Source organism: Thalia democratica, chromosome 8, assembly GCF_965202585.1.
Source record: "Thalia democratica chromosome 8, ktThaDemo2.hap1.1, whole genome shotgun sequence".
Taxonomy (NCBI): domain Eukaryota; kingdom Metazoa; phylum Chordata; class Thaliacea; order Salpida; family Salpidae; genus Thalia; species Thalia democratica.
Window position 1 is genome coordinate 25,105,861 of NC_139172.1, and position 14,320 is coordinate 25,120,180.

The 14,320-nt window shown below is 25.9% G+C and overlaps 1 protein-coding gene across 1 annotated transcript; it reads left to right on the forward strand.

The window, feature by feature from the left end:
• Positions 1-9,944: 9,944 nt before the first annotated feature.
• On the forward strand, positions 9,945-14,320 carry LOC145842494 (uncharacterized). Its single transcript, XM_082949947.1, has 2 exons — positions 9,945-10,027; positions 11,687-14,320. The coding sequence occupies exons 1-2, from the start codon at positions 9,964-9,966 to the stop codon at positions 11,998-12,000; spliced, it is 378 nt and encodes a 125-aa protein (XP_082806073.1). The 5' UTR covers positions 9,945-9,963; the 3' UTR covers positions 12,001-14,320.

A 14,320-nucleotide genomic window follows, 5' to 3' on the forward strand; every position in this document is an offset into this window, starting at 1 on the left:
GTTTTAGTAATAAACTTTATATACTTTACTTTTGAGTCTTGTAAAAAAAACTAAAACAAAAGAACAACAGTTATACAACAAGAAATTATTCTAGGAAACAGTTTGAGTGTAATTTCTTCTGTATTTTGTCACACACGCTTTTCTGCTTGTTTTTTTTTAGTGCATAATTTTTTTAATTCACATAAAGTCTATAATTAATAGTCATTCCAACAAACTTATACAAATAAATCATTTATCAACTTATCATATTAAGATCAAAACAGTCTAGTTACATGAAAATAAGTACAGTTTAAAAAAACTCAACTCTCTTTTTTTTTTTTGTAATGTAACATCTAAAGCAAAAACATAAAAACCTTAAAAGCTTTTTGAGTGGGCGAATTAAAATGCTGCTAATAATATTTGTTTAACAAAGCGTTAAAGTTTCTTTATGCTTGAAAAAACGCAGTTTTAACTTGTAATATATAAACCTTGGTCATTCAAGTTCTTCTCTCATTTAAATGACTTATAACTGAAACTTTGCCAACTTAAAAATTTTAAGTTGTTACGTATAAAATACGATTTTATTTAAATAAAGTGCTACCTGAATTTATAATACTTTATTATTTTAGCAACAAAATGTTTTTTAGTAACAAACCATTATATGCTATATTGTGTAACTTTACAAAAGAAAATCAGTAATAAATAGTTTTTTTTAATCCTATGCCCATGTATGATAAAATTACAAGTTTTATTTTAAGTGTCTAGAATTTATTAAATCCGTATCCAACCAGATTGTAATTCAAAAAAATAACCAGAACACTTTTAATGACTAATTTTGAAACTTTAATATAATTTTTATAGTTTGAAGACTTAAAACTAGGTAAAAGTATAAAAAACGATTTATTACGCTTTTTCCAGTTTTTGTATTTTCAGACTAAATTATTACACAAATAAACCTATATTCAAGTTATAAAAAAAGTCAACAAACCTGTATACAAAATCAAGCCAAAACTTTCTAAAAATTGTTCTTTCATGTTATTTTTGACCATTTTTTTCAGTTATACAGTAAGATATACAACACACACAATACAGTAAATTTAATATACTTCGAGCGGGGACGGGTCTGAATTGCACGAGTGCACAAAATTGCACGAAAAAGATTTTGTACCAAGGGTCAATTTTGCACGAGTTAAATTTTTGCACGCCAGTAAAAAATACAAAAAAAATTAAAATAAAATATAAACAGAAAAAAAAATTAAGAAATAATTTAATAAAATTAAAAAAAATTAAAAAAAAGTTACTGACCGAGGGTAACGGTAAGGGTTAAGGGTAACAGTGATAGTAAAAATAAAAATAACAAAAAAAAAAAATTAAATGTAAAAATTAAAAAAGTTTTTAAATAAGAAATAACTTACCGACCGAGGGTAAGGGTTAAGGGTAACAGTAATAGTAACAAATAAAAACATTAATAAAATTAATAAAAACACTAAAAAAATTTACCCATGCACAATTGTCTCCGAGCAAAATTGTCTTCTTGTGCAAAAGTGACCCTTCGTTCAAAAGTATCTTTGTGCAATTTTATGTTCGTGTTATTTTATCCCCTCATGCAAAAGTATCTTCGTGCAATTTTGTGCACTCGTGCACTTTTGCCCCCCGTGTAATTTTGTACGATCGTGCAATTTAGACAGCTATTCATTTCGAGCAGTTCTCATCAATAGAGTACAAAGCTAACAAGAGATAAGACTTTACAATTAACAAGTAAATTACAGTACAAAGCAAACAAGCTTTTATAAAAACCTTGCTAAATTTGCCCTAAAGCTGTTTAAATTACCACATTCAAATGCAGCAATTGAAATGTTGTTCAGCCAAATGGCAGTTGCAAAAATCGTTTACAAAACCGCATGTATATTGATTTGCTAAACTCCATTTTAATGATTCGGTAAATTTATTGATCAAAAATTGTTGTACAAAGTTGTTATTAATTAAAATTATATATTTTACTACAGAAGTTTTGTTAGATATAAAGCTACATGCTGCCACAACTTTATTATGAATGAAGATGATCTTAACAAAATTGGAACTTCCCTTGCTTATGATCAACCACCACAAACCAATGAAAATGTTTATGAAATTGCATCTGAAATTTCTAACCTTGAGGAAATTTATTTTAAACAGGTTTATTTTTTGATTCTTTTTTTTTTTTGTATATAGCTGTTGTAGATAAGTTTTTTTCACATGATCTACAGTAGACTACCGCTTAAGTACGCAAATTGAACCCGACCAAAAAGTGCGTACTTAGCACAGGTAGTGCGTACTTTTTGACAACATAGTATAATATGAAATTTAGTCGTTTGTTTTCTTTCTTACAACTAGCCACCAAATAATTAAGCCAAATAAACAAGTCTTTAATTTTAAATAACATTTAATACATAATTCTAATATGCAAAATTTTTTAATAGATTTTAAAATGATTTATTTTTTCTATAAAAAGTTTCTACATAATTAATACATACATTTAATATAGAAAGTCAATGTCAGTCAATGATATAAAAAAGAATATTAAGCCATATTTTTCGTATTTTGTTTTGTTAGAGGCAAAGTACCAAACTACATTGTGTTTACCAAACATTTTCAAATATCAATGTGTGTACATTTGAATTAAATTATGACTTAACTATGTTGTTTTTGTAGGTTTTTTTAAATTTGTCATCTAGATTTATTTATTTTATAGCATTACAGCTCAAATATCATTATTCTTTTCACTTTTCTGCAACCACTTTATAACTATTTAGTTTATTAACATTTAATAACAGGACTGTCACAATCTCAGGCCACTTAGACTACTCGGGATTACTCACCCTAGTTTAAAAGTTGTGAAAGTCTCAGGCTAACTCAGCAGGTTGGCCATTCTACTTGGAAACATAAAATAATCTGGAAAAACTTGATGATTGAAAAATTAGGCAATAAAACTGGAATCATTCTGGATAAGTGCGTACTTAAGGCGGGGTGCGTACCAAAAAAAGTGCGTACTTAAGCGGTAGTCTACTGTATTCTAATTGTGTGGTTAAAGTTTCTTTCAATTCTATTTTGTATGTTTGTGAAAGCTAATATCAAAGTAGTTTTGCAATAAAGGTTAAAAAAAACATTTGTTTGCAAGGTTATAAATTTTGTTGAAAAAAAACTTTTATGAAAATATTTAGCTAGTTTTTGTAGTTAATCATATACAGATATACTTACGAAATAACCAGAAAGTCGATAAAAACTTATTGTTTATTATTTGCAAAAATTTGTGTATTAATCACTTGGAAAATTTTTATTTATGTTCATATTTAGCAACTAATTAGTAGAATATAACAGTATAAAAACAATGATACTGAATATCATATTTATTACAAAATATTGTATTTAATATATGTTTCAATATATAAATTTTCAATTTGAATATATTGTTTAGTTTAATCTGTTTTTATCTTATGTTAATATAATGACAATAACACGTCTTAGAAAATATTACGAAAATAAAGAAATAGTGTAATCAAAATACTTTTGCTTACAAAAATTAGCTTTTTTAATAAAATACAACAGCTTATAGTTTGATTAAATCGGAAACATTACTGCATTCATATCTACGATCAACTGTCGGCTGTCTGTCCAAAAGTAAATTAATACGGCTACTTAATTGCGGTCACTCTATTCTTTTCTTTCATTTTTATATGTCAAATATGCTTTTGATTTAAAAGTGCTATCTAAAACAAACTTTTTTTATGTTTCCGAATTTGTTTTGTACAAAAAGCCAAAAATCGGTATGTAGCGTTTTCTGTATAACATTGTATTATTGTTCTCACATCATCAATCATATAGTTGATAAATGTTGACGTAATTATAGTTGATGCACACTTAATCACTACAAGTATACAGGCCCACTGTTTACTCTTGCTGTTCTTAAATTAAATCTTTACTATGAGGTTAAACAATTAAAAATTGTTCAAAGCAGTTAGAAAAAAGTTTTGGGAAAAAGAGTTTTTTATGTTTCAAAAATAAACACTTTTAACAAGTGGTGTCGATAGACTAACTTTAAATGTTACATTTTTATTTTAATGCTGCGTTTTCGTACTTTTAGTTGAAATTTTAAGTACTAAACAAGAACCAAAATGTACTAACACCAAACTATCTTTGACTAAAAGTTAATTTTATATTAACTTTAAAGTTTTTCCATGTCACATAAAAATTTGAATTAACACTTCGAAGCTTATATCTATATTCACTTTTAAGATTTAAAAATCCTAAACATTTTTAATAAATCTAATTCGCAAAGTGTTTTTTACAACTTTTTTTATACTGTCCTTTTTTTATCTTACAGTTTGGTAAAAGAGAAAAATTTACCACAAACTATATATTTGTAAGAAATCTAACTTTAACACATAAAGTAAACAATGCCTGTCAAAACATTTGTTATCTACCTATTATAAAAATGTTATAAAATACTCGTGTTTACCGCTTCGATTTTATTTTGTTTTAATATTTAGTTGGTTTTAATTTTGTTTAAAAAGTATTTTTGATATGCATATGCATATGATATAGATTAGGGGTGGGCAACGTTTTTCAATTAATGGGCCGGATCCGGAAAATTTAAGTCTTTTGCGGGCCGGAGCATTTTGAATTAGTAATTTAAGTCGAAATAGGACTTTTTAGATCCGAACTCGACTGAATACTAATTTTAAGTTGAGATCCGGATCCACTCGGATTTTAATTTTTTAAAAAGTTTTGAATCCGGCCGCATTATAATTTTATGGATACAGTTGATCACTTTTTTGAATCCTTCAAATTCACAAAACTTTCTCAAATCTGACAACTTAAGATGTAGATTGAGACGTGTCAGACGATTAGATAATGTCTATAAATAGAATTGACATTGTAATTGACAAATATCATACTTAAAAAAACACTTTGCTTGGGGTAATTTACAAAAAGAATTTCCAACTAAGTTAGATCAACACAAAATATTAGGACAAAATGGTGTATTTATTAGTACACATTAATTTATAAAGTCATTTTTTAGCATGTTTTTAAATTCAAATTCTTACAGTTTTGTTTTGAAAAAGTATTAAAAAAAGTTTTATGAAATTATTGTAATATTGACCCTTCGCGGGCCTGTCACTTTGCTCGCGGACCGGTTATTTTCATTTGCGGGCCGGATCCCACTAAAGTTTGAAAAACGTTCGGGGGCCGGTCATTTTCACTCTGCGGGGCGGATCCGGCCCGCGAGCCGTACGTTGCCCACCCCTATATTTATATAGATAAATATTTAGCTCCAATTTAATTTGTCGAGCACTATCGATCAGAACTTTTTATAAAACCTTTAATATATATTTATATACTTATTTAAAAATGTAATTAACTTTGAAAATAGCAATGGTCCTGGCTGGACAACATAAAATAATAGTTGGTAGTCAGTCATAATAAAATTTATATGTTAAACCAAAACCTCTACAAAGTTTTATAAATTACTATTAAAGATAACTATAATTTAAGAGCCAAACTGTAAACTTTTGCCCAAAAAAGTTTTTTGAATTATTTTAAAATGCGTAAGTTTAGCAGAAAAGTACTACGTGAGTCTAGTTTACTGACCTGCTCTAATAAAATGAAATAAGAAAATCAAAGTTTTTATTACATAAACTAAAACTAAACAAAAAACAGTAATTAATCAAAGTAAAAATTTGTAAAACTAAAACAAAAAAAAATCTTTGTTAATAAATTATCTACGTATTTTACATTTTTAAAATCGAGTTGAAATTAAGCTAGTTTGAAATAATATTCTCTAAAACATTTAAGAAAACACTTCGTTTGCTAAACACTTAAACAGTATTCTAAAATACTTGTATGTCTTAAATAAAGATTAAAAATGCTTGTAAAAATTATGTATTTATATTTAAACTTTAAATTTATATATACAAAAAAGGATATATGGTTTAATTAAGATAAAGAGTATACATAATAAAAAATCGTAACCTTTTGCTATTTAGCATAATAATACTCGCTTAAAGTTACATTTTAATTTTTTATAGTTTTTAAAGATTAGTGCAATAACTAAGTGTTCCAAATATCTTTTTTAAGTAAAATAGTGTATAAAGACTTGTAACATAATATAAAAATAAAAGTTATGTGCTTTAGCGCTACTATTTATGATAAGCTAAATAAAACTTCCTACACCTTAAATTAGATGTTATTGTGGTCTTCAAAATATACCTCACATGACTGAAGTTAATAATAGAACAAGTTGATAGGAGAATAATTTTCTCAGCAAAACAAATATATTCTCAATAAAATAAATATGTTACCTAATATTTTATTAAAACTTAACTTTACTAAAAATAAGAACATTGAAGATTTTGTATTACGGTTACAAGGGTTTTTTATATGTTTTTGTTGGTGTTATTGTCATGTGTGGAAATGTAACAACCAGTAATCAAGGTGGCCACTCTTTTTTTTTTTAATGGTAAAAAAACCATCCGTCTCAAACTCTACCCCTTGCAACGAAAAACGTTTTCTTTGCAACAAAAAGCAAGCCTGAAAGGTCAAAAATTTGTCTTAGTTTGTAGAAAAATAAAAATAATTGTTTGAGCCAAAAACTAAAGCAGTTACTGTTAACTAGCTTAAGTATCAGAATAATAATAAAATAACTTATATAAAACACAGGGTTGGAGAAAAACTATATATACAAAACTGTGAGCTTTTAAAAAAATCTGAACTAGCCAGAGTTCTTGGAATTGGAGTTTTTTCAAATTTGGCTATGATGAGGTGGAAGTAGAGTTCTAATTTAAAAAAAAGTAACAAAGCTACTGCACCTACAACTACAAAAACTATGAAAATTCATAAACTTACTTTAAAGTATTTTTATTTCACAGTACTTAAATTTGAAGTAGATACTCCTTAATCAAATCAATATATCATAAAAAAAGTTATCAGCTAAATACCAAATTGTTTCCACAGTGCACAATAAGGTACAGTGCTTATTCACTTATCCGGACATGTTGGGCAAGGTTTTTCTGTAAGCATACTTACTTTAAATACAAAGGTTTTTAATAACTTAACTTGTTTTGAACAAAATTTGAATGTAAGCTTTAGTAAAATTATTACTTCATAATAATGAACTAAATTGAAAAATCTATAAAATCACTTTAAATTTTCTTACAGCATGAAAGCTTGAATATTTGTATCACACAAAAATGTCTGTGTTTAATGTAAAAAAATTTGAAATTTCTTCTTGACTGAAACTGTCCGGATAAGTTAAGTCAAGATAAGGGAATAAGCACTGTTCAAATTTACTATTAGGAAATATAACAAAATAACCCTGTCATAAAATTAAATGATAAAAATAAATACAAACAGAGACTAAATGAATTTTTCTAAAAACAAGACCAGTGTAAACTTGATAGAACCTCAAAAAATCAATGATTAATTGTTTAGCTGAAATTTCTGCAAAAATTTAAACAATTTAAAAGAAGTTTTCATTGAGGTCTTTTTTTAAGATTTTGTAGTTATAGTTTTTCCTTAACTTAAGGTTTTTTTGAATAAATCAAGAAGTGCCTCTATAAAACTTTCTTTAAATTGTCTTAATTTCCACAAAATGTGTTTTTGTGATAATTGTAGAACAATTTTCAGCCAAATACTTTAAAGTTAAATTTTTGAGATCCCATACAGTTAACATTAGTGTTGTTTTCATAAAAATTGATTTAGCCTATATTTAGATTTCTTCAAACCATCTTTTATTTTACAAAATCTTTTTGTAATAACCATTTTTATAAGCACCCTAGTGCACGTATAGTTATGAAAATTCATATATGGTCTAGTGATTTTTTATTTTACATCATCCAAAGTTCAAGTTTATCAACTCATTCTGTAAATTATTGAATTCATTAGCTTATTTATGATGTAGCAAAAAAAATTTTTAAGCAACTATTATTGGCCCATATTTTAATTTTAAGCTATGTATCTAACAATTTTAGAACCCTGCAAATACAGTAATAAAAAGTTTTATTTGTAGTATTGATAACCATTTTTTAAGGCATCTAAAGATCAAATATTCCAAATTATTTCTGATGTGCATGGTCCAATGTGTCAGACTAAATCAAGTTTTTTTTTAAAGTTGGCAAAATGTCAGTTTTTATCATTTCGAATGATTTAAAATTTCTGAATACCACGTTGTAAGTTCAAATAGATAAAAACTGAGAATCAGTAATTTTCAATTAAACTATTTAGATGTAAATTTAATTTAGATAAGAATTTTGTTCTTGTGGCTTTAATTAAGTTACTTAAAGTTAAGGATTTATTGCAAGATGTTAGTTTTTGTCATTTCAAATGCTTGATCATTTCTAAAACCTAAAAAACAAGTTTTTTTAGAAAATTTAATTTCTTGAATTTATTTCTAAATAAGAACCTGGTTTTTCTATGGAATACGTCCTATTTTCTGGTCAAATTCTTTAAAAATTCTGAAATTCTAAAAAAATTATCTGATTTATTTTGGTTTTAATAGATATTTTTAACTTCCTCACTAGTAATATACTTTTCAATTAGCTCAATTTGTATCAGTTATTTGAAAAATTAAGAGCATGTGAGCTAGTACATTGAAAGGAATATTCTGTAGCAGTTAAATAAAAAACAAATTCCAAAAAAATAGGTGATGTTTTTCACCAAATTATGAGCCCAACTGGGTACCAATTATCAAAGATAATAATATCTGTCTAAACTTATTGATCTATATTTTGGAATGTCAGTACAATAATGTAACCCTGGATGTAACTAAACTCCAATAAAAAATATATTTTGCCTCAGTGTCTAGCAACTTGGTAAAATATTTTATAAGCAAAACAGTAAAAAGTTTAGGGTTACAAAATGGTGTAATTTTTGTGTGTTATGTTCAAGTTGAATTTTTAACTAAGAGTTTAAAAACGTTTTTAATTACTACATATAATTATGAAACAAAAAGTCTGAAATTATACTAAATCAATTTAACAACAAACAAAATTCTTATACTAAAACTAAGGTTTTGAACTATACAATAAAACTGTTACTAAAAACCAATTTAATATAAAGCATTTTAAAGTTTAATCTGATAAATATACTTTATTTGTTTATATTAACTAGACTTTAATAATTTTATACATCAGGATTTCCTATTTTCCTGTAAATTGTATCTAAGTCCTTTTTTTCTTTTTAATAACCTCTGAATATGTATTGTAATTTAATTGTTGCCGCCTTATTAGTATTTGCCCCCTTCCGCCCCTGACTTACTTAAATTGGAAACTTAAGGAAATCCTGGCATACATAAAGCTTCCAGAATATTTTGCTAAAAAGAGTTTTCAGTTTGCATTAAAATAAAAAAGTTCTCATCCTTGAACTTATCAATAACTCATAATTGTCAATTAAGTGTTTAATTAACTGTAAATGTTACCACTTTTCTTAGCAAAAAAAGTATTAAGGGCATAGGGGGTGAAACACTTTTTTCACAATTTGATCTTATTTTAATTACTTTTTACTAAGCTACAAGATGCTTTTTAAAGATTTAAAAAAAAAAAAAATAATTTTTGAGATATAGCCGGTCAAAGTCTGAGGCAACAATAGGTTCCTTATGGGAGGCGCAAACTAAAACGGCAAAATTAGACTATTTCACTAAAAATATATCTTCTCCTACACTTTTTGAGATAACTACCTCAAAATTTTAGGAAGTGTTTTTTTTTTTAGTTCAAATTTTGCAAAACTAGTTACATTATACTTACTTATGTTATATTATAGCCTTAACTATTCTAATACTTTTCTCAACTTTTAATTATTTTAAGGTTTAAGACTACTTTTTAACTACATAAGTTTCTTTTAACATTTCTGCACAAGTTATAAATTACCTTTCTTTTCTTAACATTTTTAGCTGTTATTACATTTAGTTATTAATCAATTATCTGCTTAGATACATTATTTATAAAATAAAAAATGGCATACCAGCCGGAGCAGCCTGGATTCACCACAAACCATGCACAGCCTCCCCCACCACCTAGTAAGTTTATATTGATGAAATATAAAAAGTTGAGATTTTTTTCATTTTTTTTTAACAAAGATATAAGTTGAGTTTTTTGGTGCTAAGCATTAATCTTGAATTTTTGTATTTTAGATATTGTTTTTATTTTTTTCAGTTATTGTAAAATATAACATGAGCGAAATTGATATTGTTTATGGTATAAAGTTTAGAAAACTTTACATAATACCTTTTTATTGTTTTTGTTTATCAAATTATATGATTTGCTAAAATATGATACTTAAAAAATAAAGCATTGCTTGTTCCAAAATAATTTTTGAAAATGATTTTTCAAATACAGATTGAAATGAAGTTTTTACCTAAAAATAGATTTTAAGTAGCTTTATAATAATCTGTTTAGAAGCATATTTTTTTATACAAAAAAACACTTACAATTTTTTTATCTAAAGCGGAAGATTTAAAATTGTATTGATTTGCCAATCATAAAAAAACATTCTTTTAAATTTTTTAAAGAATTACTGCAAAAGTTCATAATAGTCAAGTTTTTAACATTGTTATCAATGCGGTACTTAATAATATAAAGGAAGTAAATAAAATTCAAAAAAATATTTTAAACATTTAGATAAGCATATAAAAGTTAGTATCTATATCTTATCTATAATTCTTTTTTAAATTATATTTTTTTTCTAAATTGAATACCTTGTTCTTAAATAACTTCTAAAAATATGCTTTTTATTCAAAAGTTTTTAGATAAAGAGTATGCTAAAGAAATATTTTGTAGGTAAACCCATATTAGTTTGTTATATAATACTTTTATAATAAACTTCAAAACTTTCAATAACCCTAACTGCATTAATACCTATCTAAATCAATTATATTTTAGCTCGTTCAGATTAGCAGTTTGAAAAAAACGTGCGTGCTTGGCTTTATATCTATTGGTTTTAAATGTATGCTCTTTTTATACTATTAGAAACTTTAAATAGTATAAAATAGTTTTTGATTACTCAAAAATGTAGTTTTAAATTAGCTAGCGAATGTATAAAGTAAAGATTTAGTCATATATTTTTATAAAGTTCAAGTTTATATACTATATTTCAGTTTTAAATTTATGCAAAAGTGATTTTTTTTTTATACTTTGCAATTAGTAAACACTAAATAAACTAAAACCTAAATAAATTATTAATGAAATAACTTCTTTTGAGCTATTTAATTTAAGAAGTTATAAACTTTTTTATCTGAAATTATTGACTACTGCTTATAAACAGCTTGTTTAATGAACTGTATGTTAAATTTTATCTAGCAACCAAAGTTATTTTTATGGTAAAGTAAAAAAATGTTGTAAATTTATTTTGTTTAGAAGTCATGAAAATACTTTTATAATATATACGAACTACTTTAAATTCACATCAACAAGTAATTGTTTTTCTTCAATTTGTATCCTACACATTGTCTCTAAGTACCAAAAACAAAATTAAAAGTTCAAACATATATCAATCTCTGACTGTGCATTTATAAAATAAGGATGATAAACTCTTGCTTTTTGACCTGATATTAAAAAAAATGTTTAGTCTTTTAATCCGTAGTAATTTTGGTGATCTTTTAGATTTGTTAATAATCACAACTTTCTTGAAAAACTATCTGTTTTTACCTGGTATCTAATGAATTTTTCTTCGTTTACAGGCTACAACCAATACGACCCAAACCCTACAGCGCCTGACCAGTTCGGTCTGCCACCAAACAACCAGTACGGTCAACCGAACCCTCAGTACGGCCCGCCCAACCCGCAATACGCCCCACCAAACTCGAAATACGGCCCGCCTCCCCCTCCAGGTTACGGTGGTCAACCGGGAATGTACTACGGACCGCCCCAGGGTCAGGTCATCACCAGGACGGTTATTGTTGACAACAATAGAAACAACAGAAACAATAATGCTGATGAGGGTCTGCTGGCTTGCTGTGCGGCTATACTGTGTTGCTGCTTGCTCAACAACTGAGAGGCTGTGGTATTTTTGAATCAAATTTCAATTGTTCTGTCTGTGTTTGCAAGAAGCTTATGTCTTTTGCACATATACAAGAACACGTTTAATTTTGTCAGTAAGAAAAAGTGTATTGTAAATGTTACATAAAAGATTAAAATAATGATTTTCTTAAATCATTTACAACCAGTATGCATCACTTTTAAAAGCATTGATTTTAACACATTTAGGCTTTACCTATCAATTAATAATTCTTGATTCAAATATTTTGTTTTCCCTTTTTTTTTAAATTGATGGTAAACAGTTAGTTTTCTTTAAAAATATAGACTAAAGTAACCCTCAAGAGAATTAAAATGAACAGTAAAATTAAATTAACATGTGTTTTATATTACTTTTTTGTAAAAACTAAGCTGCTAATTCAGCTTTTATTTGACTCTATATGTTTCTAGTATTAGTTTTTTGTTAAACAGTTTTGAAGCAAAGAAACAATTATTTTTCATTTTTTATTTATTTGTTACAAAATTGTTTTAAAAGTGACGTCAGTTTTATTTGAGACAGTTGACACTGTTTACCCATAGTTATAAAAATTAAGCTATAAGAGAAAACAGATAACAATTAGTTTATTTTTTGAAGTATATTTTTTACTGTAAAATTTTTAATCGAATACAATAAACAAATGTTGTGTTGATTATGTTAGCAGATCATCTTAGCAGGTCAAAACAGCTGGAATTTTTAAAAAAAATCGGAAAAAACTGGAAAACCTGGAGTTTTGAACAAAAATCACTAAAAACCTGCAATTTCGTATTGTTTTTACATGTAAAGTAATAAAATTTCATTAGATACGTAAAAATATCATATATTTTTTTTTATCATTCAAAATTTTTTTATCAAAAAACACATTTTAAGTTACTTTACTATATCTTATCTATGTTGTTATACTTTTAAAGACAGTTATTTACCTTAAACTCTTTTTATATCTAAAAGTCTTTAAAAAACCTTGAAGAAATTCAGAAAACCCGGAACGAATTTTTAAAAATACCTTTGGCAACCCTGTCTTACATGAAAATATTTATTGCTAGTTTCGAATAGAAATAAGTTAAAAGTAGTTAAGTTTTGAAAATAGGTGTTTTTTTTAATTTTTATATTGATATAGTTCAAAAGTATTTTAACCTGAGGCATAAATTGTTTAAAATTTTCTCAATACTCAACATAAATATTTTACATAAAAGAAAGGGAGTGATATTTTATAGTATTAAACATTTAGATTGTACATTTAAGCTAGCCAATTTGTAAATAGTGTTTTTAAAACAAAAAATCTCTATATGTAAAAAGTATATATGTTTAACTGAAATTCCGAGTATCTTTTTCACTTAGTCTAATATTTAATTCACCTTTTTTTCAATTTTTGTTTGAGAAAGAAATAAATGATAAAATTTGAGAACACTAAAATAATAATAATAAAAGGTTTTTAAGTTTAGAATTCGTTAGTAGATTTTCTGAATTAGTGTGATAATATTGTTTCTATCAGCATTACCTTTTTTATAAATACGACCTTTTAGCAATTTTTTATAAGTAGTTTGTATTTAGTTTTCTACAATGGCTCATACATTTTTAGAAAACTCAATATATTAAAGTATATAGGAATTTGTAAAGTTTGAGTAGGCTTTTAAATTTGCATTCATTTTCAGTTGTTGCCTTAATCAGTTTTTCTAAAACTTTTTTACATTGGGTGCAAAAAATTATTTATTTAGTTGTAAAGTGTTAAATGGCTAGTAGTGTTTTGAAATTAGTTTTTAATAAGTTTTGTTTTTGTAAATAAAAATGAATATTTTTTATTACAGTCTTTGCACAGGTATTTTTTAGCATTTAGGTATGCGCAGCTTTAAATAAGCTTAAGAACCACTGATTTAAATCTTCAGTACTTTAAATTCCATAAATAGATCAACACATAGTTAAGAAAATTTGATCTGTCGGGTATTTCAACATACTTTTTCACGAAATGTATCAAATTAGTGTATAAATTTTCTGATTACAATTGCTTTACACCAAAACGTAGTCGAAACTTAAAAAGGCGTATTATGAATTATTTTAAAATGCTAACCGAATTTAAATACAAAAAGTTTACATTTTGTTTACTACTTAATAGCCTTTTTAACAGATCCAAAATGAAACAAATGTCAAGTAATAATAAAGAATGTAATTAAAAGATTGACACTTTTAATGTTTATTAATTCCATGTTAAGTAGGCCATTAGCCTTTTCTTATAAAAAAGCACAGTGATCTACTTTTAAATCAATTATATTAAAATGTTGACGGTATTTAAGTACATATAAAGTAA

What these genes read in the sequence shown, in the direction of transcription:
- LOC145842494 (XM_082949947.1), top strand. Translation starts at nt 9,964, where the DNA reads ATGGCATACCAGCCGGAGCAGCCTGGATTCACCACAAACCATGCACAG. An exon ending in ACAGCCTCCCCCACCACCTA is followed by an intron (nt 10,028 to 11,686) that starts GTAAGTTTATAT and finishes CTTCGTTTACAG; the next exon opens with GCTACAACCAATACGACCCA.